At 51.7% G+C, this 25,610-nt stretch overlaps 1 protein-coding gene across 1 annotated transcript in view; it reads left to right on the top strand.

Moving 5' to 3' along the window:
• Positions 1-24,826, top strand: part of Col4a2 (collagen type IV alpha 2 chain) — a 134,995-nt gene extending 110,169 nt beyond the window's left edge. Inside the window, exons 23-48 of the mRNA XM_050137125.1 lie at positions 1,138-1,210; positions 1,299-1,405; positions 2,752-2,953; positions 3,297-3,356; positions 3,878-3,934; positions 4,892-4,999; positions 6,411-6,632; positions 7,229-7,390; positions 9,194-9,364; positions 10,113-10,256; positions 10,967-11,089; positions 11,355-11,536; positions 12,244-12,307; positions 12,472-12,546; positions 12,758-12,865; positions 13,177-13,284; positions 16,120-16,191; positions 17,117-17,242; positions 17,788-17,904; positions 19,085-19,246; positions 19,340-19,438; positions 19,721-19,870; positions 20,011-20,127; positions 21,033-21,224; positions 22,069-22,355; positions 23,649-24,826. Of these exons, the coding sequence (XP_049993082.1) occupies positions 1,138-1,210; positions 1,299-1,405; positions 2,752-2,953; positions 3,297-3,356; positions 3,878-3,934; positions 4,892-4,999; positions 6,411-6,632; positions 7,229-7,390; positions 9,194-9,364; positions 10,113-10,256; positions 10,967-11,089; positions 11,355-11,536; positions 12,244-12,307; positions 12,472-12,546; positions 12,758-12,865; positions 13,177-13,284; positions 16,120-16,191; positions 17,117-17,242; positions 17,788-17,904; positions 19,085-19,246; positions 19,340-19,438; positions 19,721-19,870; positions 20,011-20,127; positions 21,033-21,224; positions 22,069-22,355; positions 23,649-23,906 (3,546 nt within the window). The 3' untranslated portion in view covers positions 23,907-24,826. The remainder of the gene's footprint in view (positions 1-1,137; positions 1,211-1,298; positions 1,406-2,751; positions 2,954-3,296; positions 3,357-3,877; positions 3,935-4,891; positions 5,000-6,410; positions 6,633-7,228; positions 7,391-9,193; positions 9,365-10,112; positions 10,257-10,966; positions 11,090-11,354; positions 11,537-12,243; positions 12,308-12,471; positions 12,547-12,757; positions 12,866-13,176; positions 13,285-16,119; positions 16,192-17,116; positions 17,243-17,787; positions 17,905-19,084; positions 19,247-19,339; positions 19,439-19,720; positions 19,871-20,010; positions 20,128-21,032; positions 21,225-22,068; positions 22,356-23,648) is intronic.
• The last annotated feature ends 784 nt before the right edge of the window (positions 24,827-25,610 follow it).

Here is a 25,610-nt window from a genome sequence, read left to right as displayed (position 1 = left end):
AGAGAGAGAGAGAGAGAGAGAGAGAGAGAGAGAGAGAGAGAGAGGATGGATAAGTGGCTGGGAGGATGGGTGGGTGGGTGAATGGATATAAGTGGATGGGTTGTTGGTTAACCAGATGATTGGTAGGAATGCCTGAAATGGTGGTCATAGCTCTGTGGTCATAGCTGGTTATCTGATTGTCTGGTTGGATGGATGGATGGAAACGTGTGTGTGTGTGTGTGTGTGTGTGTGTGTGTGTGTGTGTGTGTATGTGTGTGTGTGTGTGTGTACCGCACACCAGAAGGGTTTCTCTTCTCTGCTGAGAACTAACTCAATAGACCGAGTTCCCATGGAATCCTCTAGCATAAGGTGGTCCACAAGTGCATGCAACATTCCATTTCATTACTCTAACACCCAGGAGTCCAAAATTCATACAAGTAGTTAACCACGATACCCTGCAAAGTGATGCCTCATGCACAGAAGCCCAATCCCAGACCGTTTCTACCCTGTGGAACCACATGCATGCAGTACCCACAGAGGCCAGGAGAGGGCATTAGATCCCCTGGAACTGTAGTTACAGATAGTTGTGAGCTGTCATGCCGGCCTAGGAATTGAACCTGAGTCCTATGCAAGAGCAGCAAGTGCTCTTAACCCTCTCTCTAGCCTCATAAATGATCATTCCTACCCTCTGTCCTGGAAGTTTTTTACCTCTTTGGAGTCTAGCAATTGTAGCTATGAGTGAAGCCACCTTGTGTCCCAGGTCAAGGCTTCTCAGTTACTGAGTCTAAGAATCCAGACTGGGTCCTTTTTGAGCTCTAGGCATCTGAAAATCCATCTGTCCACCAGCTCCTGTCCATGCCCTCTGAGGACACCGGCTTGTGCATTGAGCGTAGATTCTAGGTTTTCCCTCTCTGTCCGCCCAGAGCTACTTTTGTTAATTCTCACTATGAAAAGGTCTGTTTCGCAGCTCCACTGTCCACAGAGCCAAGCTAGCCCACCACTGGGAGGGCACTGTGGCTGGTGACCCCCTTCCCAACAGATGCCGTGTTCCGGCATTGTGGAGAGCTCTTTCGAGCAGGCAACCGCCCACAAACTGTATAGCGTAAGATCCTCTAACAGCTGAAGACGGAAGAGACAGCCATGTATTTCTGTCCACAGGGAGCCCCAGGCGTCACTGGACTTCCGGGACCCAAGGGAATCAAGGGAGACTCCAGAACAGTAACCACCAAAGGTTAGTTCTCCGTGACTGAGCCCTTCCTGGCTCAGTGAGCAATCTGGGGGTCCTGGGATGGGTAGATTCTCATGCAGTTCTTTCCCAGGTGAGCGAGGACAGCCAGGTGTCCCTGGTGTTCACGGGATGAAAGGTGATGACGGCGTCCCAGGACGTGATGGGCTGGATGGATTCCCTGGCCTTCCCGGTCCTCCGGTAAGCAGTCCGTGGTGTGAGTGGCCCATCCCTCTCATCAGGACCTCCAGTTCTTTACGCTTTGCAGGGTCACGGCCATGGCGCTGGCGCTCACCCAACCCCATGCTCACAATAGGTTCATTCTGCTTTAGTCAGCAGACATCGTGTTTTAAAGACTAGTGACTGAAGGGCCCAGATGTTGAGCCCAGATGAAGGAAGGAAGGAAGGAAGGAAGGAAGGAAGGAAGGAAGGAAGGAAGGAAGGAAGGAAGGAAGGAAGGAAGGAAGGAAGGAAGCCCAGAGGAGAAAGATAAATACCTGTCATGGTCTACTATAGATCAAGACCCATGTGTTGTCAGGAAAGGGTCTTCCTGCTCTGTTCCCAGAGCAGATCTTGGAGAGCTGGTCTCCCTAAGTGTTCACAAACCTTGCTTGCTGTAGCCAGAAGCTAAGGACAAAATGTCCACTGCAGAAAACCCATTGGCTTGCCCCGACACACACACAACATCCACCTGAGTCTAGCTGGTCCACTCCCTGATCTCTGGTGGCTCTGTAAAATGTTTTGTTAGCACCACACATACTAGAGCAGCTAAAATACGGATGCGCCGAGGCTTTGAGGGCCCCGCAAACAGAGAGAGAGCTTGGCCCAGTGTCCATCCCATAATACTCTCTTCCCTTGGAATGCAAAGGAGGAAGGTGATGTCACTGGCAGGGTGGCTCCTCAGCATCTGCCTGTCTTCCATCAGAAGTCCCCTTTCATTCATGGCTCTGCAGGCATGCCGGGACAAGCAGCTTCTCATTAGTTATATATAGCACTGACTCTGGAGCCCTGCTGGGGGCTACCACGTGAGCATTGCCCCTCCCCACTACCCAGAGCTCACCACTCCCTACCTCTGTCCCTCCATGGCCCCCACAGGTGTCCCCACCTGGCTGGTATCATCACCACAGACAGGGCATTCCACTGACAGGACCCTAACCTGTCCTCATTCCAATCCAGTAATATTGCCTCTTATTCTAAGAGCACACACATGGCTCCTCCTCCTCCAACTAGCTCACTTCCCTGTCACGATGTGCTGTCCCTCGTGAACAGCAGACATGTCACACATGCTAATCCTAATAGATAGACTGGATGCTGATCCCTGTGCCCATGGTCCTGAATATAAACACGTCTCTCCCCAACCAACCCTCCATTGTGCTGATTGGTGAGGCATAAATCTAACTTCAACTCGGTCACCTGTATAGGCATCTTCCTCCCAGTTGTCCTCAGCCTATGGCCCAGAAGCCCAGCGAAATGGGGAAGGGAAATTGGGAAGCCATAGCTGCCCTGATGTCTGTATGCGTTTGAAGGTAACTGGGATTCTCTTACAGGGTGATGGCATCAAAGGCCCTCCTGGAGATGCAGGTCTCCCTGGCCTGCCCGGAACCAAGGGCTTTCCAGGAGAAGTGGGTCCTCCAGGACAGGGCTTACCAGGCCCGAAAGGCGAGCGTGGTTTCCCTGGAGATGCTGGGTTGCCAGGACTTCCAGGCTTTGATGGTCCTCCAGGTCCCCCAGGAACACCAGGACAGTTAGGTATGAAGGAGCCCTGCCCTCATCCTCCTGAGGCTTGGGACAGTCAGCGTGGCTCTATGTTGCCTGTTCTAGACCATACGTGTGTGCCCGGGGAAGCAGGCAGCAGTATCACACACCACGTCTGTTCCCAGCACATGGAACAGATGTGCACTGCAGGCTCCTCGGGACCACCATCTTTTCCGCTAGGTGGCTGGGAGGTAGAGCTTCTTTGGGCAAATGAAGTCACCCATGTCCAAGCTGCTTGGCACCGCACGCACAAATACACGCTGAGACACCTGCGCACTGGGTAAGCCGATGACTTTCGTCGGGTCTAACCTGGCCTCCTTCGTTTGTGTCTCTCCAGATTGCGACACAGGTGTGAAAAGGCCTATTGGAGATGGCCAGCAAGTGATCGTGCAGCCAGGTACAGTGATGGAGACCAGGAGTCTCTAGACTGTTACCACTCTGGACAGTATAAAGTGCGGGACTCGATGGCCAGTGAACCACGCAGATTCACAAAGAAATCAAACAGTTTTCTTTAGAAATTATAAATGTGTGTCCATCTACTGACAGATGTCTTCAGATGGAAGAAACCTGTCCCCCCCGGAACTACCGGGACCCACAATGATTTGGTTGGGTCACGGCTATTGTCCCCGTGGGAAAACTTGCCAGCACAATTCCACTTTTTATTAGACTTTTTTTATTTAATATCTTATTATAATATTAAACAATAGCATCACGTTGTCTGTGCTAACAGTCTGGCTTCTTCACATGATGAAGTTCAGAGTTTGTTTGCGTCAGAGCCAGGAGTTATCAGGTCATTGAGTTCATCTGAGCATTACGTAGTAACCAGTCTTCCCGGCCGCTTCTGACCCAGCGGTACCCAAGGCAGTGAGCCTCAGCACTGACATCACTTCGGCTCACCTACCTCTCCTCTGTCTCCAGGTTGCATTGGAGGCCCCCCAGGACCACCTGGCCAGCCAGGACCCCCAGGCCCTATAGGTAATATTCATATTCAGCCTTCATGCCATGGCCTAATGTCTCTGCTTCCTACCTTGGCTTTCCCTTCCGCTAGCCCTACACACCTACTCATCTCTGAACACACTGAGGTTCTGCCATCAGAACAACTACAAACTGTGGTCACTTCCCAGGGAAGCTAGCTCCTCAGCACTCCATGAAAAGAATGGACATGGTGTGCAGTGGTGGCACACACCTTTAGTCTCAGCACTCAGGAGGCAGAGGCAGGCAGATCCTCAGGAGTTCAAGGCCAGCCTGGCCTTCAAAGTGAGTTCCAGGACAGCCAGGGCTACACAGAGAAACCCTGTCTCAGAAAAAATAAAAAAGAATCTACATAGTAAGCACTGGGCCCCTGCTTTGCCTGGGGAAAATATAGCAAGAGTCTCTCTCTCTCTCTCTCTCTCTCTCTCTCTCTCTCCCCCCCCCCCATCTCTCCCTTTTTAATTTTTTTTTTCATTTTTACATACCAACCCCAGTTCCCCCTCTCTCCCTTTCTTCCATCCACCCACCTCTCCCCCCTTCCCACCTCCCCTCCACTCCTCGGAGGTGGTAAGGCCTCCCTTAGGGAATCAACAAAGTCTGGCATACCAAGTTGAGGCAGGACCAAGTCCCTACCCCCCCGTTTCAAGGCTCTGCAAGGTATCCCACCATAGGGAATGGGCTCCAAAAAACCAGTCAGTGCATTCAGATAAATCCTGGTCCTACTGCCAGGGACTCCTATAGACAACAGATCAAGTCACAGAACTGTCACCCACATTCAGAGGGTCTAGTTTGGTCCCATGCAGGTGCCCCAGCTGTAGCAAGAGCCATTTTATGTTGGCCTCCGCCGGCTTCATCCCTTCCAAGTTCCATGAGAGGCCTCATTGGTTCACGATGAAGCTGGATCACATCCGTTGGTCCTCAGAGGACCTGACAATGACTGTGGTTTCCTTGGGTGTCTAGGTATCAAAGGCAGCAGAGGAACACCAGGAGTCCCAGGAGAATTTGGAGGACCAGGGCTCAAGGGCTTCCCAGGAGACCCAGGTCGTGAAGGCTTCCCAGGACCCCCAGGTGAGTCAACACAACTTGTGTCCTTACATTGAGGGAATGGCTCGTGTGTGTGATCAGGTCCACCCCAGCTCGACTATCTTCCAGGATTGATAACTAACTGTTGTCCGAGCTCTTGAGAAGTTAAAAATTCTTGGCTTTTTTTTTAACCGTTGCTGTGCTGGATGGATGCAGAGGTCTGGCAGGAGCCACAGCCTTGACATAGGGAGATATCCCTTAATGGATAGTGAACAGCCTAGCACTGGCCTCTCCTCAGAGTATTCTGAACGTGTAGACAGTCCTGTCACCATTAGCTGCTAGCGTGTAGCTAGGTTTACATGACCAGCACACCCGAGAAAACAATCCACAATGGGAAGTCTATTTTGACTCACGGTTTCAAAGGCATCCATTCATCGTGGTAAGGTGAGCAGAGCAGAGCTGTTCACATTGCGGCGGCCAGGAAGCAGAAAAGGGGGCAATACAGGAAGATCCGGGGAGAGATAAAGCCACCAAGAACATATCCCTACTAACCCAGCTAGGCCCCATGTCCTACCTTCACGCCTCCCAATAATGTTATTGTGTTATTAATCCACAAAGGGATTAGCATATTGATTAGTTCAGTACCCTGGTAATCTCATCATTTCAGGAATACCAAGGTGCACTTCACTAATTCTCCAAGCTTGTATTTTGTTGTTTTTTAGTGTGTAAGAGTATTTGCCTGCGTGTAGATGTGTGTACCATGTACATGCCTGGCTCCCAAAGAGACTAGAAATGGGCATCAAATTCTCGGGACTGGGGTTGTTGAGGATGGTTCTGAGTCCCGCGTGGATACTGAGTCTTAAATCTAGGTCCTCTGCAAGAACTGCCCATGCTCTTACCCACTGAGTTCCCCCAGGATCTCCTCAGTCCAAATGGGTAGATAATTAAAGATAAGCACTCAGTGCCTGGTGGGGCGGCACACACCTCTAATCCCCACACTCAGGAGGCAGAGGCAGGCGGATCTTTGTGAGTGGAGACCAGCCTGGTCTACATATCGACTTCCAGTCAGCCAGGGATACACAGTAAGGCTCCATCTCAAAAAGAATAAACACAGAGTCTAATGGTCCCTCCTCAGTGCCACACGGAATATCCCTGTGACAGCCATCCACAGCTTTCCCACTCACTCCCCACTGCCAGCATCTCTAGATGTTGGGGTGTATTTTCATCACTCCATCCATGTTTTGATACAGCGGAGTCTGAAAGCCGATAGTGAAGGAAATCGAAGAGGTTTAATGACATTGAGTGGTCCAGTCTCTGGGCAGTGGGCAGGCTCTCGGGCTGCAGATGCCCTTCTGAGACCTCATCACACTCTGGCTCTCTCGATGCTTGCCAATGCTATCTCAGAACATAACAGTGCAGACTTGTGGCTCAAGGTACCACCCTTGCTTTGTTTCAGGGTTCATGGGACCTCGAGGATCCAAAGGTGCTACAGGCCTCCCGGGCCCAGATGGACTCCAAGGCCCTATTGGACTTCCAGGACCAGCTGGACCCCCTGGAGACAGAGGGATTCCAGGGGAAGTCCTAGGGGCCCAACCTGGGCCCCGAGGAGATGCTGGACTACCAGGACATCCTGGGCTAAAAGGGCCTCCAGGAGAAAGAGGACCCCCTGGATTCCGAGGTGAGTGGCTTGACAGGTGGGGAGTCGCACTGCAGCCCCCAGGGTGAGTGCAACGCCCTTCTCAGTGGCTTTGGTCAGAAGCCCACAGTGTGCGTGTGAGAGAATGCAGTGGACAACATATTAACCGTCCATGGCCAGGAGACAGTGGCCCACAGACTCTGTGCTCTAGGTCCTCTGCTCACCATACAGGCTTGCCGCTTTCTCTTCAGACCTGTAGCCGGTATGCAAACTGGGAAGGATGTATCCCAGAAAGTGCTGGCGTGGACTCCTGGCTCGGGAACATTTTTAAATGTGGCTGAATACTGATCTTGCCAAGCTGAGAAAACTAGGCTAAGGACTTACACGCAGCGGCAACTGGGTTTCCTGTCCTGGAATATTCGCACAGTAGCAAAGTCAGAAGGAAACCTCCAAGACGCTGGTTTCCATGCCCTAGTGACTCACCTGTTTTGTGGCTTTAGCTCTGCTCCGCCTGGAGGGTGCTTCCTGCAGTCCTGACTGCATCCTGCTGGAGTTTCTATACTGAGTCTGGTCAAGCAGGAATTTCCTATGATGAAGTGAGCAGAGATATCTCACAACTCTTGTCTCTGGCTCCGCAGGAAGCCAAGGCATGCCCGGAATGCCAGGATCCAAGGGTCAGCCAGGTTTCCCAGGACCTTCGGGACAGCCAGGACTCTCCGGACCCCCAGGACAACATGGGTTCCCAGGAGCTCCTGGCCGAGAGGGACCCTTGGGGCTGCCAGGCTCCCCCGGCCTTGGAGGTAAGAGTTCAGCACCCCAGGAATGTCTGGGGCCCTCGCGGGTGCTAACGTCCAACCTAACATGGTCTTTTCCTGGGTAGTCATCAAGCTGTGTTCCAAGGAACCCACAAGAACTGCAAGGGGTTCCAAAAACAAATCCTATCTTTTGTCAAAAAAAATTTAAGCAGCTGGAGGAGACAGCTCAGCCTGCACCTGTTGTGTCTGTCGAGGGCCTACATGTGGTTTCATTAGGAAAACAGACAATTTCACTACAAAGGTTCAAAATCCCTGCTCTGGTGCAGAAAGGAGACATTCAGGGTGGCAGGGAAGGTGGTCACGGGTGGAGATATCCTTAGGGCACTGGCAGCGAGTGGCTAGACCAGAGTGGTTAGCTCTCCCACAGCACTCAGCGCAAAACTGACCCAAGGCTTTTTCATTTCACGGACCAGCAAACGTTTCCAAAAGTTTGTTTGGTTATGGCTTTGTGAGACCCACTCTGACCATGTTGACCAGGCTAGTCTCAAACTTCTGGGCTCCAGCAATTCTCCTGTCTCAGTCTCCCAAATGTTGGGACTGCAGGTGTAAGCCACTGGATCTGGCTTCCTGATTTTTTGTTTTACTGATTAAGAACATTTTTTACGTATAACAGTTGTAACGGTGCCATACACTGACAAGTAAGAACGTTCTTAATGGAATCTTTACTCCTAAATTTGAAAAACAAAATCTCTAATCCTCCTGCATTCCCTGTTGCCACAGTTGGGCAGTAATTTTGCAGAGGGCCTTTGCCATCTCTGCGAGCAATCAACTATGCGCACAGACCCTCTTGCAAACCAGGCCTTTCCCTGGTCTCAGGGGTACCCATGTGTGGCTTTGTCTGTGTCCCAAACTGCTGCCTGGACCCCCAGCGAAGCCAGCTCTCCTGCGTGCCATGCTGGTGGCCAGTGCTGAGGAGGTTCAGGCCTTCTGCCTCATGTTCCCAGGGGCTCAGCAGCTCCTAGTTCCGCCATGGTCTCCAATGATCCAGGAGACTACAAAGGCCTGGCTCTAAATGAGCCAGGCTTTATTAGAGATAGATATCTCCCTCGTGGACAAGCTTGTGTTTGGTCAGGGTAAGGCAGGCTGGAGGGGGGCTTGCTGCACATGACACACGGCTTGAGGCCAAGAGTCATGCAAATAGGAAGACCCTGGCACCGAACAGGAGGTAGGTGGCACAAGAGTGGACAGGACACCTAAGAAACAGGGCGACCAGCACCCAAGGGCTGGACTGAGAGCTCATTTGAAGGAGAGGGGCAGTGACTGGGTGAGGAGATTGGTCAGGAGGTAGAATGTGTTAAATACCAAGTTGGGGGCCACTGGAGATTTAAAATAGACAAACGTAGTAAGCCAGGGATTAAAGGCCACCAGCTCCTTGCTGTAGGGGGAACCTGAAGGGTGGAGGGGTGCGTGAGGACATTGGTGGTTTCTCTACTGGCTGACCAAGCATCAACCGATGCTGAAACTCTGCCTGTTGACTTACCCTGGGTCACTGTAGCTGACCCAAGTTGACAGTGTTCTGCTGCCATCTGCATGGGTCCCTGGGTATGGCGGCAAGGAGCTGTCCCTGGGGAGGGCACACTGGGCTCTCACTCCATGGGCGGCCTTCGGTGTTGTCACGGTGACCTCTCTAGGAAGTGTAATCCCTGCAGGGCTCACAGGCCATGTTTTATGGCTCATCTCTGTCGGGACAGTTTTCTGTTTTCCTCCAAGGAAATTTATCTTCCCAAAGGCTTTGTAAGGGTTGCCCCGTACGCCCTTTAATTTTGCTTCTCTCTCTCTCTCTGACAGGTTTACCAGGAGACAGGGGTGAACCTGGTGAGCCTGGTGTCCCTGGCCCTGTGGGCATGAAAGGTCTGTCTGGGGACAGAGGTGATGCCGGCGTGTCAGGCGAGCGTGGTCATCCCGGAAGCCCCGGATTTAAAGGAATGGCTGGGATGCCTGGTGTCCCTGGGCAAAAAGGTAAATAAATGTGAAGTCAGGCAAGGACTTCCCCTGCTGGGGCTGCGAGGTTGGTCACTCTCTGACTGAAGCAGCTGTCCCAGGGGTCCCAAGCTGGCTAGAGACTGACCTTACCCACCTGCCAGCTTGAAGCCGCAGGAACCCAGGAGATTAGCTGATGCTACTTAATGTCCATCAGCAAGCCAGTTTGTCTCCTCACCTCAGGGTTATCAGCACAAGGAAGGTTCTAGACAGAACCTGCTGTAAACAGGTTCAGATCCCAGGATGATGGTGTTTTTATCAAACACCTGGCCCCTGGAATTGAACTCATCACACATACACACACACACACGGAAACTATTGCAAGAGATCTTCCGTGGGCAGAAGCTGCTGGAAGTACCCTGGTGACCTCCCTAAAGCCCGTGGCCTCTGCCCACAGTGTGAGAGGACTTCCGTGGGCAGAAGCTGCTGGAAGTACCCTGGTGACCTCCCTAAAGCCCGTGGCATCTGCCCATGGTGTGAGAGGACTGGGGTCACTTTCACCCGTGGGACCCATCCGAAATCCTCCTGGACTCTCTGTGCCACCTCGTGCTGGCGTCCGCCCGACGTCTGAGGCTCTTAGAAAGTGGTTGTCCCAGAAATCCCTGCTCAGGGCAAAGGGTCTTCACAGGCCCTCATGTAAGGGACATGGCCACAGTGTCAAGGATGCAGGAGGCCAGCCTGTCCCACACACTTGGTCCCCACTAACCTTCTCCTTCTTCCTCCAAAGGCGCCCGAGGGTCACCCGGAATGGATGGCTTCCAGGGCTTGCTGGGACTCAAAGGAAGACCAGGGTTCCCAGGAGTCAAAGGAGAAGCTGGGTTCTTTGGAGTACCTGGTCTGAAGGGCCTGCCTGGCGAGCCAGGTGTTAAAGGTATGGCCTTGCTTCAGATCCAGAGGTTTCTGTGTTTGGTAAATAAGCCGGACTCGGCAGGGCAAATAGACACATGCCACATTATCTCTCATATGTAGAATGACTCTGTGTGTGTGTGTGTGTTCATTTTATACTTCATTTTGTTTTCCTGGGATAGACTTGTTAGCACGTTATCTAGACTGGTCTGGAGCACCCAGGTCCACACTCCCCACCTGGGTCACCCTTTGACTGGAACTGCAGGCCTGATCAGCTGCACCGAGCTATAAGTTACAGTTTTTGCAGATTTCTAGCAGAATAGTTCTTCCAAGATTTCAAGATTACCTTTGTTTTTCAGTAAATCCATGCTAACTTGGATCTTTTAGGACATGGAACCAAAGTAGCTCATTTAAAGTTAAATTAGGATTGGGCATGCGTGTAATCCCAGGGCATGGAAAGACCGATGTCTAGTGAGCTCAAAGGACAGCCTAGTCTATGTGGAACCTTAGCTCAAACAGAGCAGAACAGAGACCTGACGCTTAAAATTAAGTTAAATTTGAAATTCGGTTGCCCTGTGCTCCCTCGCTGTGGCTCCTGCAGCCTCCCAGAGCTGTGGTTCCCCTGAACCCCCATTCCCGTGCTCAACACAGAGCTCTGAGGACCAGACCAGTTTAGTGATTGATTCCCTCACCATCAGGGGTCTTGGGAAATGACAGAATTCTGCTTCCTTCCAGGAAACCGAGGGGACCGGGGCCCTCCAGGACCACCTCCTCTTATCCTGCCCGGGATGAAGGACATTAAAGGAGAAAAGGGAGATGAAGGACCAATGGGCCTGAAAGGCTACCTGGGCTTGAAAGGTGAGGCAGCATACAGGGGCCAGCTCCCTCTGCCCCAGCCCTGGTCCTCCTGCCTGGACTCCAGGACAGTCCTGCACTCTGCCAGGCTTACTTTGTGCTTTAAGTCTCCCCATAATCAGCATCTCCTGATCTTGATACCAGAGCCACACCCCTTTTCTGTGCTGCGGTTTGGAGCTCTGGACACTGGCAGATGCGCTCAGAGTGCAGTTGCAGGCATAGGGGGAAGGGTCCTGCCCTCACCAGGCCTTCCTTGCTCTTCTCACAGGTAACCTAGGAATGCCTGGAATCCCAGGACAGGCTGGAATCCCAGGGCTACCTGGGAGGCCCGGCTACATCAAGGGAGTCAAGGGTGACATCGGAGTCCCTGGCATACCAGGCACGCCAGGACAGCCAGGGGTGGCTGGCCCTCCTGGAATTACTGGGTTCCCAGGGTTCATAGGAAGTAGGGTGAGTAGGGGCCCCTACCCTGCTTGTTCGATAAGACCCACTCCCCTCCTCTGCTCTGGGACCAAGCCACAGATTTGGAAGCAGCAAAGGTTTTCTAAGACAAGGTTACCTGTGTGTAGCACGAATTCTAATTGGTCTTAATAATAAAAGCTCAGTCAGCTATCAGGGCGTGAAAGCTGAAGATCAGAGAAGCAGAGCAGCAGCCACTAGAGTTCTTACCTCTACCAATGCTCAGACCAAAGGGGCTACCCTGTCCTCAGACTACACGGAGCTCCTGTCTCCTCCCACCTTATATTCTTCTCTGCACCCAGCCATATCACTCCTGTCTCCACCTCCCTAGCGCTGGGATTAAAGGTGTGTGATCCCAAATTCTGGGATCGCCTTTGTGTGGCCTCTATTTCTCTTTTGGACTGGATCAATTTTGTGTAGCCCAGAGTAGCCTTGAACTAACAGAGATCCCTCTGCCTCTGTCTCCCGAGTGCTGGGATCAAAGGAGTGTGCCACCACTATGGCACACTGGCCTCTATGGCTAACTAGTGTGCCTAGCTCTGTGCTCTTATCCTCAGGCAAACTTTGTTATATCATAAACAAAATATCACCACTGTGCCTATCAGTGACAACCTGAGGGCTCGCCAACTACCATTGCCCCTGTCCTGGCTTTTCAGTGTACGGAGCCTCAATATTGTTTCTGTTCAATTTTGTCTTAGGGCGAAAAGGGTGCCCCCGGAGTAGCGGGGCTTTTTGGCGAGACTGGCCCTACTGGGGACTTTGGTAAGTGTCATTGGGACAGTGAAAGCAGGGCCGTCAGAGCTTAGCTCCTGGCTAAGCGAGGTGCCATCGGGTCCGGGGGTGCTGCTGGGCATTTGGAGCCAGACTGCACAGCAGCCGGTCCAGAGCTAATGAGCTAGAACTCATCTCCTCTCTGTATGTCACAGGTGATATTGGGGACACTGTCAACTTACCAGGAAGCCCAGGCCTGAAGGGGGAACGGGGAGTCACCGGAATTCCAGGTACACAAGTTACTTTGTTTCTTCCAACAGCCCAGAGTATCACTTCTAAGCCTGGCTTGCTGAGCGTGGTCCTAAGGGACTGCAGCAAATGACCAAAGCCACTGCGCAGGAGCAGCCCCCACGTCGGGAGGCAGCCGACGCAGTCATACATGTCAGCATGTGTCCTCTGTAGAAAGAGCACTCCACACAGCAAATCAATCTCTGGTTCCAGGTATCAAGGGATTATTCGGCGAGAAAGGAGCCGAAGGTGACATTGGATTTCCTGGGATAACAGGCCTGGCTGGAGCCCAGGGCTCTCCTGGACTTAAAGGGCAAACAGGTGAGATTACTGTAGCCATAGCCTGCCCTGGAGTGTGGCCTCCTGAGACCAGGAGCAAGTGGCCAGCCACCTTGGCCATTCCCTCCTCCACTACAAACACTTGTGTCCAAGAGACTGCCCTGTACACACGTCCCATTGCCTGGCTCCATCTGGAGACCAGCAATGCATAGCGATGCCATGTGGGCTATGGGAGCCCTTAGCAATGGGGAGTGGACAGGGCCAGTTAGGACCTCGTGGGAGGCTCCCCAGAGGCCTGCTCCACCTGTCAGGGCTCCTACACATTCAGACTTTTCCTGCTCATTCCCCCACAGGTTTTCCAGGGCTCACAGGCCTGCAAGGGCCACAGGGAGACCCAGGACGAAGCGGACTACCTGGTGACAAGGGAGATTACGGCTGGCCAGGAGTAGCAGGGTTGCCAGGTAAGGGGGATCTCTTTTTAGGAAAAGAGACAAGTGACCACCAACACTCAGGGCCAAGTGTCCAGACTGCCAGATTGCAAGGAGAGGCACCTGTCTGTAGGCTGCTGTCGCTGAGCCCCGTGAGTAGACAGGGACAGGTATGTCAGTGGCTGACTACAGTCACAGGACACTGAGTGCAGGTTTGCAGCCGTGGAATCCGCTGACCAGACACCAGGCACGCTCTTCAGCAAAGAGGGCACACACTGAGCTGGAGAGAGATGACTCAGAGGTTAAGAGCACTGACTGCTCTTCCAGAAGTCCTGAGTTAATTCCCAGCAACCACATGGTGGCTCACAACCATCTGTAATGAGATATGGTGCCCTCTTCTGGCCTGCAGACATACATGGAGGCTGAACATTGCGTACATAATAAATCTTTAAAAAAAAAAAAAAAAAAAAAGAGGGCACATACCTACAGAAAAGTGACCGGAAGCTTCCGGGGAGGTCTCTGGCCTTTTTTTTTTTTTTTTGGGCTATTATTTTTTTTTAAATATTTATTTATCTATTTATTATGTATACAATATTCTGTCTGTGTGTATGTCTGCAGACCAGAAGAGGGCACCAGACCTCATTACAGATGGTTGTGAGCCACCATGTGGTTGCCGGGAATTGAACTCAGGACCTCTGGAAGAGCAGACAATGCTCTTAACCACTGAGCCATCTCTCCAGCCCTTTTTTTGGCTATTATTATGCTCTACATTTTTCTCTGCTCTCCTCCCTACCTCTCCCCTCCCCCTTCACCCCTCTCCCAATTTACTCAGGAGATCTTTTTCTACTTCCCATGTAGATTAGATCTATTTATGTCTCTCTCAGGGTCCTCATTGTTGTCTAGGTTCTCTGGGATTGTAATTTGTGGGCTGATTTTCTTTACTTTATGTTTAAAAACCACTTATTAGTGAGTACATGTGATAATTGTCTTTCTGTATCTGGGTTACCTCACTCAAAATGATGTTTTCTAGCTCCATGCATTTGCCTGCAAAATTCAGGATGTCGTTTTTTTCTGCTGTGTAGTACTCGATTGTGTAAACATACCACATTTTCCTTATCCATTCTTCGGTTGAGGGGCACTTAGGTTGTTTCCAGTTTCTAGCTATGACAAACAATGCTGCTGTGAACATAGCTGAGCACGTTTTTGTGGCATGATTGAGCATCCTTTGAATATATACCCAAAAGTGGTATTACTGGGTCTTGAGGAAGGTTGTTTCCTAATTTTCTGAGAAATTGCCACACTGACATCCAAAGGGGCTGTACCAGCTTGCATTTCCACCAGCAATGCAGAAATGTTCCTTTTACCCAACAACCTCTCCAGCATAAGTTGTCTTCAGTGTTTTTGAGCTTGGCCATTCTTATAGGTGTTAGATGGAATCTCTGAGTTGTTTTGATTTGCATTTCTCTGATGACTAAGGATATTGAACACTTCCTTACGTGTCTTTCAGCCATTTTAAATTCCTCTGTTTAGGTCTGTACTCCATTTTTTATTGGATTATTTGTTCTTTAGATGACCAATTTCTTGAGTTCTTTGTATATTTTGGAGTGAAGATCTTTTCCCATTCTGTAGGCTGTCATTTTGTCTTGTTGACCGTGTCCTTTGCTTTACGGAAGCTTTTCAGTTTCAGGAAGTCCCATTTATTGTTTCTCTCAGTGTCTGTGCTGCTGGGGTTCTATTTAGAAAGTGGTTCCCTGTGCCAATGCATTCACGTGTACTTCCTACTTTCTCTTCTATGAGTTTCAGTGTGGCTGGCTTTATGTTGAAGTCTTTGATCCATTTGGACTTGAGTTTTGTGCATGTGGATAGATATGGATCTATTTTCATTCTTCTACATGTTGATATCCAGTTATGCCAGTACCATTTGTTAAATATGCTTTCTTTTTTCCACTTGATATTTTTTGCTTCAAAAATCAGGTGTTCAAAGGTGTGTAGATTAATATTCGTGTCTTTGATTTGGTTCCCTTGGTCCTCCTGTCTGTTTTTATGCCAGGCTGTTTTCAGCACTGTAACTCTGTAGTTGAGTTTGAAGTCAGGGATTGTGATACCTCCAGATTTATTGTACAGGATTGTTTTGGCTGTCCTGGGTTTTTGCTTTTTCATATGAAGTTGAGTACCGTTCTTTCAAAGTCTGTGAAGGAGGTCTCTGGCCTTTCTTTAGCCACTCTACACAGGATATGAGAAAGTCAGAAGGACATACACAGGTGTCCTCGTGTCCTGTTGCTGGCTGCCGCCTGCTCATGTAAAAGGTTACAAGACCCTTAGGCTCCCGTGACCACACCCAACCCCAGGGGTCATCTGTGTCTTTAGAAAGGCTTAAGCTCAGGAATGGAGAGAACAGAAGTGACACCAGCCTCCCTGCTCCAAGCAGAGCTTTTCTTCTATTGCATTTATTGTGTGTACATGCACATACAACTGACTGGGAAGCAGGGTGTGCCATGGAGCATGTAGGGGAGGCCAAGGATAGCTTGCAGGAGTGAGTTCTCTGCTTCCGTGTAGGGACTGAACTCGGGTTGTCAGTCATGGAAGCACCTTAGCCTCTGAGCCATCTCACGGGCCCAACGGCTTTTATAAATCATGCATACGCCATGACAGGCATCACAGAGATAGTGCCTCGGGGTCCCCTTCCTGTTCTAAACATCCTAAAATGTCTGAAAAGGGTTCACACATAGGCCCGTGGGTCACACAAGAGTGGCAGTTTGCTTGTCACATAAAGGTCAGTGCTGCTCACAGGCCAAAGCGGGCTAGGGTTGTCCTGGAACCAGCCGGACACATGTCCTACACGGCATGACTAATGATAACTTCCCACAGGTTTTCCGGGAATCCGGGGGATCAGCGGATTACACGGCCTGCCAGGCACCAAAGGCTTCCCTGGATCCCCAGGTATCCAGCGGTGACTATAAAAATCATCCGTGTTCAGTGGGGAGTGTCATTGTCGTTGTTGTCATTGTCATCGTTGTTGTCGTTGTCATCGTTGTTGTCGTCATTGTCATTGTTGTCATCATCGTCATTGTCATCGTTGGTGTCGTTGTCGTCATCATTGTCGTTGTTGTCGTTGTCGTCATTGTTGCCATTGTCATCGTTGTCATTGTTGTCATCGTTGTTGCCGTTGTCGTCATTGTCGCTTGGGGAGGGCTTTTGTTTTGCTTTTTTTCCTCTATATATCAATCCTGGCTCATTCACAGAGATCCATCAGCCTCTGCCTTCCGAGTGCTGGGCTTAAAGGCGTGCACCACCACTGCCCAGCAAGAAATTTTTAAAAATACATTTAAATAAGGGGAAAATCATCCTATAAGTGCTATTTGACCAAACTATAGATTTTTACACTACTCAATAGTCATCCACCTGCAGGAAAATTAATCAATAGGCAAATGACAGCAACTCTGGTGAGGCTGTGGCAGCCACGGTGAGACTGTATTGTTGTTTAGTTTGCTCTGAGCACCTGATGTGTAAGCAGGAAATATTTTAAATGAGATCAAATTTTCAAAACCCAATAAAGGCAGAGGATGAAAGCAGCCACTAGAACCAGGAGACTGGGTTGGGGTCCCCAAGCGTGGTCAGCTGCTGCTATAATATTGGACTCCCTGAAGGCCAAGGCCTTCTGTCCATAGAGAGCTCCACTGTGTTCTCTGTGATATCCCTTCTGAGTCTCAAACTCCATGTTGCTGAGACCAGAGCTAAAAGGCACTGTGATGACTGCCTATTTCTCTGTTCCACACTGTGAGGACCATCATACCACACACAACAGGCCACCTCCCCTGCATGGATGGAGTTGGTGCCAACCACTGCTGTTATAATTGTACCGCAGGTGCTGACGTCCATGGAGACCCAGGTTTCCCAGGCCCCGCTGGAGACAGGGGTGACCGAGGAGAACCCAACACATTTCCAGGCCCTGTGGGACCTGCCGGGCAGAAAGGGGAGCGGGGAACCCCAGGTAAGTAGCCATCTCCATGAGTAGACCCCACAGCATATGAAGGAAACTACGTGTCCAAGGTCCTCTGAGGGGAATCTCCAGGCACAAACTCCCAGCTCGTCTCTGTTGCTATACTCTGTGGTCTGGCTTATTTTACTCCAATGCTGGTTCATCTCCCAGCCCCACTCAGTTGGTGGAGGACAAGCTCTCCCTTCTTCCTTGCCTCTGATATTGGAGACCTTGAATGGGGGATTAGCTGTTGTCGTGGGCTCCAGCGTCCCATCCTCATGGGCTCTGACAGCCATTCTCTCGGGGCAGTGTCTGAGGGCCACACCCTCTAGTGGGCTCTCAGGACTCATGGTGGCTGGTGGCCCAGAGGAGCTAATGGTCAGCCTCCAGCCTCCTGGGCAGTCACGTGCCTCTTCCTCCCCTGAAATGTTCCCTGTCCAAAGACACTATCTCAGCTTCTGTGAGGATGCTTCATCTAGAGAGAGCACCATGAGAGGGGAGTGGAATCCCTGAAAGTGGGCAGATGAAGCTAAACTGACTTTTGTTTTCCTCCTCAGGGGAGCGTGGCCCAGCAGGAAGCCCAGGACTTCAGGGGTTTCCTGGCATCTCTCCACCATCCAACATAACTGGGTCACCTGGTGATGTAGGGGCACCAGGGATATTTGGCTTAGAAGGTAGGCAGCGTCTGTAATGGGTGATATGTCTAGGGGAGAAGTTGTATTCCATACACTGTTCAGACAGGCAAAGGAACGTGTACCCCCACCATCCATCACCCACACCGCACGGTCCCCATGACATCACATGACAGGATAGACCTCGTACCCACCTGGGTGGCCTCAGACCTGCACCAAGTTTTCATCTTTCTCACCATTTAGGGTTTGTATCTTTTTTTTTTTTTTTTGGTTTTTCGAGACAGGGTTTCTCTGTAGCTTTGGAGCCTGTCCTGGATCCTGGAACTTCCTTTGTAGACCAGGCTGGCCTCGAACTCACAGAGATCCGCCTGCCTCTGCCTCCCGAGCGCTGGGATTACAGGCGTGCGCCACCACCACCCGGCAAGGGTTTGTATCTTTAATCTGTGTCCACCAACCACATCTACCAGGAACTAGCTAAGTATTAAAAAGAGACAGAGCTGGGTGGTAGCAACCACCTGTAATCCCAGCCCTTGAAGGAGGCAAGAACACCTAGAGTACAAGCAAGTTCAGGTCAGCTTGAAATACAAAGTGAGAGCAGATATGAAAAACAAAAATAGGGGAGAAGGCATGAAGATGACGCTACCGACTAACAATTATTTGAACATCAGTGTCCCTATAGACATTATATAAAACAGGAGACAGAGGCTGCTTAAGTGATCATCAATAAAAGATGAAAGAAAAGCAAAATGCAGTTTGTGCATTACAGCACAATAGCCAACCTCTAAAAGGATTTCTGAACGCACACTCTGGCAGGGAGGAGGTGGGGATGCTCAGTGACGTTTCCCAGTCACAGAGGCTAACTATGGCATGGCTCCAGGTATAGAAGGTCCCACAAGGCAGAGAGGAGGTGGTTTCCTGGGACGAGGAGGGTGTGGAGGGTCATGGTTTAGTGAGGATAGAGTTCATCAACAATGCTGAGTGCCTCTGAGAAAGCCTAGGATGTGTCCTTTAAAACTTTAAAATGGTAATATTTATGTTACAAGTCTTGTTGATGGTTTTTGTTATTAAATAAGAGATACTGTTGCTGTTACCAGCTCTCCAAAAGTTGCGTCCAGGGCAATGACTGGGTATAATGCCAGAGCCTCCACAGCAAGCCGTGGGTCCATGACCAGGGCTCCTCGACCCATATGTAACCTTTGCACACTGTGACTTCTGCCCGCAGGCTACCGAGGTCCTCCAGGGCCACCTGGATCAGACGCACTTCCTGGAATCAAAGGAGATGAGGGGAGCGCTGGAGCTGCAGGATTCCCCGGACAGAAAGGATGGGTTGGGGACCCAGGGCCCCAGGGCCAGCCCGGTGTAGTTGGTCTTCCGGGGGAGAAAGGTAACAGTGTCATGTGAAGCGGGGAGCACGGCAGGCAGAGGACCACAGACCCCGTTCTGTACATTGGTCCTGACTGTTCCATCTTCATTGCAGGGCCCAAGGGTGAGCAAGGATTCATGGGCAACACGGGGCCCTCTGGGACCGTGGGTGACAGAGGCCCCAAGGGACCCAAAGGAGACCAAGGATTCCCAGGTGAGTGGTGCCTGCAGAGCCTGTGGGGTGACAGCGCCGACCTGGCTCTCGCTGGCATGCACCCCGTTCTCTAAAGGGTAGAGAGAAAAGCCAGGTGGGCTTCCAGTGCGCCCAGGGCCTTGGCGGAAGGTGGGTGTTGAGTGGCCAGTGTGAGGGGACCTTTCAGGTGTGTTCCCGTGTGCCTTCAGGGTGGGCTTCAGAGAGAAGAAGCAGGTGAAGTCACAGTGAAAACACGAGGCAGTTGCCTGTTCCTGACACTCGTGGCTTCTCTTTGACTTGCAGGTGCTCCTGGCACCGTGGGAGCTCCAGGCATTCAAGGCATCCCCCCCCAGAAGATTGCTATTCAGCCTGGCATCATGGGTCCCCAAGGCAGGAGAGGCCTTCCTGGTGCACAGGGAGAGATAGGGCCTCAAGGCCCTCCTGGAGATCCAGGTAGGGCTCTGGGCAGGGTCCCTGTGCCCCACCCTAAGAAAAGGACCCCCATCCGTTTTGCTCTGTACCCACGTCTGTCCTTTTTGGCTCGACACCACATTGCTAGGCACAGTGACATACACTTATTTAATGTCTTACAGGTTTCCGTGGGGCTCCAGGCAAGGCTGGACCGCAGGGCAGAGGTGGCGTGTCTGCTGTTCCAGGGTTTCGGGGAGACCAAGGGCCCATGGGACAACAGGGCCCTATTGGCCAGGAAGGTATGTGATTGGGTGACTTATAGGACAGAGTTCTGTTGAGGGTGGGGACACCCCGACCAGTCTACAGGTGAGGGACAGACAGGTGCTGGCAGAGCTGGGACAATAAGCTTCCAAACCCAGCATGTGATGGGTATTGGGAATACCTGTGTTACTTCTTTAAAGTGTTTCTACATGGGGCAGAAGTAACAACCATTTTTATGCCCCCCACCCATAAAAAAGATTTGTTTTCATCAACCCAAGCTTGGCCTGAGTGGCAGTGGAAGCTGTGCTGTAACACACACAAGGGGTGTCACCAGTGTCAGTCAGAAGACAGTGGCCCACCAAGGAGTGCTGTGTGGCAGCCGGGGGCAGCCACGGAGAGACTCGTCCTGCAGCAGGGGCAAATCAGAACTAGTCCTAGGTGTGAAGACACAGTGGAAAGGGAGTCTTAAAAAAGCAGGCCTGGAGGATGGGCCTCGGGGAGAATGGTAGTAACAGGGCCCAGTGACGGCCGATTGCCAGACGAGATGCTCTCTGTCTCCTGGGAAGAACTGGGGCCCTCGGTGGTTACAGCAGGTGGGTGTTACTCTTCCTAAAGAGTGTTCTACCCTGAACACCCTGAGAAGTGGCCGTCCTGGGAGGAAGAGGCCTAGTTGCTCCCCAGTTCCGCAGTTCTGCTATGTGCCGGCTGTCCCTGGAGGAGCGCCCCTGTAGCCACCGTCTCTCACAACCCTTCCTGCTCATGTTTGGTGCCATCGTTATTGTCCTGTTGGCCTCCTGAGCTGGTTTAGGTCTGTCTTTCCTGAGGCTTGTAGTCTAGAAAGCCTGTGCCCCAAGCCTGGCATCCTATAAATGAACTGGGATCCTGTCCTCTGCCCTGGTGCCCACAGGCAGTTAAATAGCAACCACTTTCTCTCGGGTTCTAGGGGAGCCAGGCCGTCCAGGGAACCCCGGCCTGCCAGGGATGCCAGGCCGCAGCGTCAGCATCGGCTACCTCCTGGTGAAACACAGCCAGACGGACCAGGAGCCCATGTGCCCCGTGGGCATGAACAAACTCTGGAGTGGGTACAGCCTGCTGTACTTCGAGGGCCAGGAGAAAGCCCACAACCAGGACCTAGGTAGGTGCTGCGTGACGCCCCAACTCTGTTCCCTAGCTCGGTGGTAGTCACGGTCAGATTGTGAGCCTCTGAGATGAGCTTCTCCCGGCTACAGTTCCATGACCACCACCTTCTCCAGACTTAGCTGAAGCTGGGATGGCCATGGAGACTGAAGTCACCACAGCCTCAGCCTCGGGACCCTCACAGCGGGCTTTTAATTTGGCATAGCATCCACACCTCGCAAGTAGCTCTATAACCAAGATTGCTCTCTCTATTGGAGGCTCCAGTTGCTTCCAAATTCTATGGCTTCCTCCCACCCCCCAAACCTAGAACATAAGTTGGAGCCAGACAGAGAGGTGAGGGCATGGACTTAATCCTTCCACACAGGTGCTCATAAAAAAACAGGCATGTGAATGTGTGTGCCTTTAAAGGACACGAATTAAAAAATACAAAGCGCACAAGGTCAAAGTGGCTGAGCCTGTCTGCCATCCCTCAGAGGGCCAAAGTGCGTGTGGAAGGCTGGAGTGTACTGTGTGTTGGTGACACTTCCAGGGCCATCGGGTCCTGGAAGTGTACCAATCAGGCTCTAGCATTGTGGACATTCCCGTTGTGGCCCCATCCCCAACGTAAGTTTTGCAATGCAATGGAGAAAAGACAAACCAGGATAGGATGCAAAATAACAGTTGGGAGGCATAAGGGCAGGTCTCACACCCCGCGGATGAGCTGAGGGTGGACCCGGCTGACTGAACGTTTTGCTGAGCTGGAGAGAGCCTCAGCCAGAGTCGGAGTCCCGCTCTGGGCCCGGTGGGAGCATAGACGTTGGAAGCAGCAGGACTGAATGAACTCTCATGTGCTCTTCGCGCAGGGCTGGCGGGCTCCTGCCTGGCGCGCTTCAGCACTATGCCTTTTCTGTACTGTAACCCCGGGGACGTCTGCTACTACGCCAGCCGCAATGACAAGTCCTACTGGCTCTCTACCACGGCCCCGCTGCCCATGATGCCCGTGGCTGAGGAAGAAATCAAGCCCTACATCAGCCGCTGCTCTGTGTGTGAGGCGCCAGCCGTGGCCATTGCCGTGCACAGCCAAGACGTCTCTATACCCCACTGCCCCGCCGGGTGGCGGAGCTTGTGGATCGGCTACTCCTTCCTCATGGTATGTGTGTAGTGCTTTTCCCTTCTCCGAGCACACAACCGCGTGGCACTTTGCCCATCTCCCCCCTAGCTGGGGCACGGGAAGGGCACACGCATCTGGAAGAATAAATCAGGGCTGCAGATCTGAGCTCAGCAAGTAAAGTTTGGATGCCCAAGCACCCGTGTGAATGCCAGTGAGATGGAGTGAGCCTGTAACCTCAGTGCTGGGAGACAGACAGAATCCCAGGCACTCTCTTGCCAGCCAGACTAGCCAGAAAGCGCCAGACCCAAGGAGATACTCGCTTCTCAAAAAATACAGTGGAAACCAATTGAATAACCACCCAGTTTGAACCTGTGACCTCCATAGAAACACACATGCACACACACATACATCATAGGGGACAATTGCTCAAGTTGTGTGTCATACAAGGACACCTGGAACAGGAGTTGAGGACTATAATTCAGCTTGATGCAGGCTAACAGAGCCATGTGCCAGGCAAGGAAGGAACTTTCGGAAGAGTCCCACTCTGTAGCCCAACCTCTCCTTGAATTCTTGGCAATCTCCTGCCTCAGCTTACAAACCTGAGCTCACAACCCCTACCTATTTCAGGATTGGTTTGTTTTTGTTTTTTTTTTTTCATCTGCTGGGCATTTTGAATGAATGATTGATAGCCTTTTTACATTTTGTTTAACCAAAATGTAGTCAGCCGTATCTACAGATTGAGCCTACTTCTGGGTTGCCGCTTTCACTACACAGCCAGTCATGGGTGCTGTGGTTCATGCCATGTCTGCACCTGCAACACCCTCCTCCAGCATCAGGGCAACTCTGGACATGAGGCCCAGCAACCTCAGCACTGCTGTGCACCCTGACAGCAGAGCTCTGTCCCCAGGGTCTGTGTTGACAGAGAACAAAGAGGGACAGGGTTGTGGCTTGGCTGGTAGAATCCTCCACTGGCAAGCACAAAGCCCTGAACTTTAGCTCCAGCACCAGATAAGCTGGGCACAGGAGCCCCTACCTGTAAGCCTCGCTCACAGGAAGTGAAGCAGGGGAACAAGAACTGAAGGTCGCCCTCTGCTATGCAGAGAGCTTGAGGCCTGTCCCGGGCAACTTGAGAGTCTGCAAAAACGAGGCGTGGTAATGCGCGCTCTTAATATGAGCTACTCAGGACACTAAGGGACGAGCGATCATTTGATCCCAGGACCAGGGCAACATAGTGAGCATCTGCCTTAAAGCAGATGAATACACACTCAGCCGAGGTGCCTGGGTGTTTCCGGCACGTGGCTCCTAACACGCTCTGTCTCTCTCTCTGCACAGCACACCGCGGCTGGGGACGAAGGTGGCGGTCAGTCGCTGGTGTCGCCAGGTAGCTGTCTGGAGGACTTCCGTGCGACCCCTTTCATTGAGTGTAACGGAGGCCGTGGGACCTGCCACTACTACGCTAACAAGTACAGCTTCTGGCTGACCACAATCCCTGAGCAGAACTTCCAGGGCACGCCATCTGCCGACACACTCAAGGCCGGCCTCATCCGCACACACATCAGCCGCTGCCAAGTGTGTATGAAGAACCTATAAGCCGGCCACCCTGCCCGCCGGCAGCTGCGTGGGAAGGCCTCTTTGGTGCTCCTTCTGTTTTTGTTCTATTTTTTTGTTTGTTTGTTTGAGACAGTGTCTCACTTTTTATCCCTATCTAGCCTGGAACTACATAACCCAGGCTGGCCCCCCAACTTGTGGCAACCCTCCTGCCTCAGCCTCCCAAGTGCTGGGATTACGGGCGTGTGCCACCACACCCAGCTTGGTGCTTACTCTTAACTTATTACCTCAGATGCTGACCCCAAAGTTGATCTTAGTATTTTCTTTAAAAACTTCCAAAGCATCCCCGCGCCAACACTCACACCAACCGCCTCTCAGCAAGTGGGCACTGGGTCTCTAGGTCCTGCCACCCTGTGAGTCTCAGCCCTGCTAACATGGGAGCAGCCCAGGGAGCTCTCGCCATGTAGGACATGGACATTGTGCCACCAACGGTAGCCAACAGTAACTGTCTGTGTGTCCCTGTGCCTCCGCTGTCTGCAGGTGGCTCCCCTCCTTTCACTGTCTTCCTAGAATGAGGCAGACCCTTCAGAACAGCCAAGGGGACTGGCCAATGACCTGAGGCTCACTGCCACTGTTTCCACCCAAGGATCCTCGCAGAATGCTCTGACGAAGCCTGTTTCCTTGGCAGCGGGGATGGCAGTATTGTCTTCTACCAAATCATAGCTGCTACCTCCCAAGTCCCCACATGATGGCACCTGCCTTTTTAAGACCCCAACCATGGCACATGGCTCTGGCTCTAGCCAAACCTACACCAGCATCTGCTGGAAGGTACACTTAGCAAGTCGTTCACAGTGGCATCCCACAACCTATGTCACCTTAAACACCTCCCTCCCCCCAACGCAGCAAGCTTTTTATGCCTTTCCTGTGTAACACCACAAATAAAAGATATTCTGATTATTTGACTACGTGTGTGTGTGTGTGTGTGTGTGTGTGTGTGTGTGTGAGAGAGAGAGAGAGAGAGAGAGAGAGAGAGAGAGAGAGAGAGAGAGAGAGAGAGAGAGGTGCTCGTGTGTATAATGGTCTGGAATTTTGCCGGTTAGGCTGGCCAGCCAACCCCAGAGATCCACCTATCTTAGCATGTGCATGTCTCTGGGCAAATCTGGTCCCTGTCTGTATTTTATCACTCATTTCTACAGAAATATCTTGGGAATCACACATCTGAGTGAGGAGGCTCTATGCCCTTCAAGTACATTTCCAAGGTCACTTTGGTCCCCAAATGGTTTCCAACTCCACTCTCAGCATTTGAAAGGAACACAGCTTGGTCACTGACAAGCTCTGGAATCTACCTAGGATGTGGCCTTGTTGGAGGGGGATTTGCTACTGGGAGCAGGCTTCAAGGTCTTAAAGGCTCATGGGATTCTTGGTCCTTTTAGTGTTTATGGATCAAGCTGTGAGCTCTCGGCTGTTCCTTCACACCACACCATGGACCCCCCCCCCCCCCGAAACAATGAGGCCATTCCATCACACCACACATGGACTCCCCCCCTGAAACGATAAGGCCGTTCAGTCACACCACACCATGGACTCCCCCCGCCCCTGAAACGATAAGGCTGTTCCATCACACCACACCATGGACTCCCCCCCCCCTCTGAAACAATAAGCCAAATTAAATGCTTTTTCATAAATTGCCTTAGTGATGGTGTTTTGTCACAGCAATAGAAACATAGCTAACACGGTGTTCTTTGG

The sequence above is a fragment of the Alexandromys fortis genome, unplaced genomic scaffold (genome assembly GCF_014885135.2).
Source record: "Alexandromys fortis isolate MF-2015 unplaced genomic scaffold, M_Fortis_MF-2015_v1.1 scaffold_3, whole genome shotgun sequence".
NCBI classification, from domain to species: domain Eukaryota; kingdom Metazoa; phylum Chordata; class Mammalia; order Rodentia; family Cricetidae; genus Alexandromys; species Alexandromys fortis.
The sequence above is the reverse complement of the archived record's forward strand: the minus strand, read 5'-3'. Positions and strand labels throughout refer to the sequence as shown.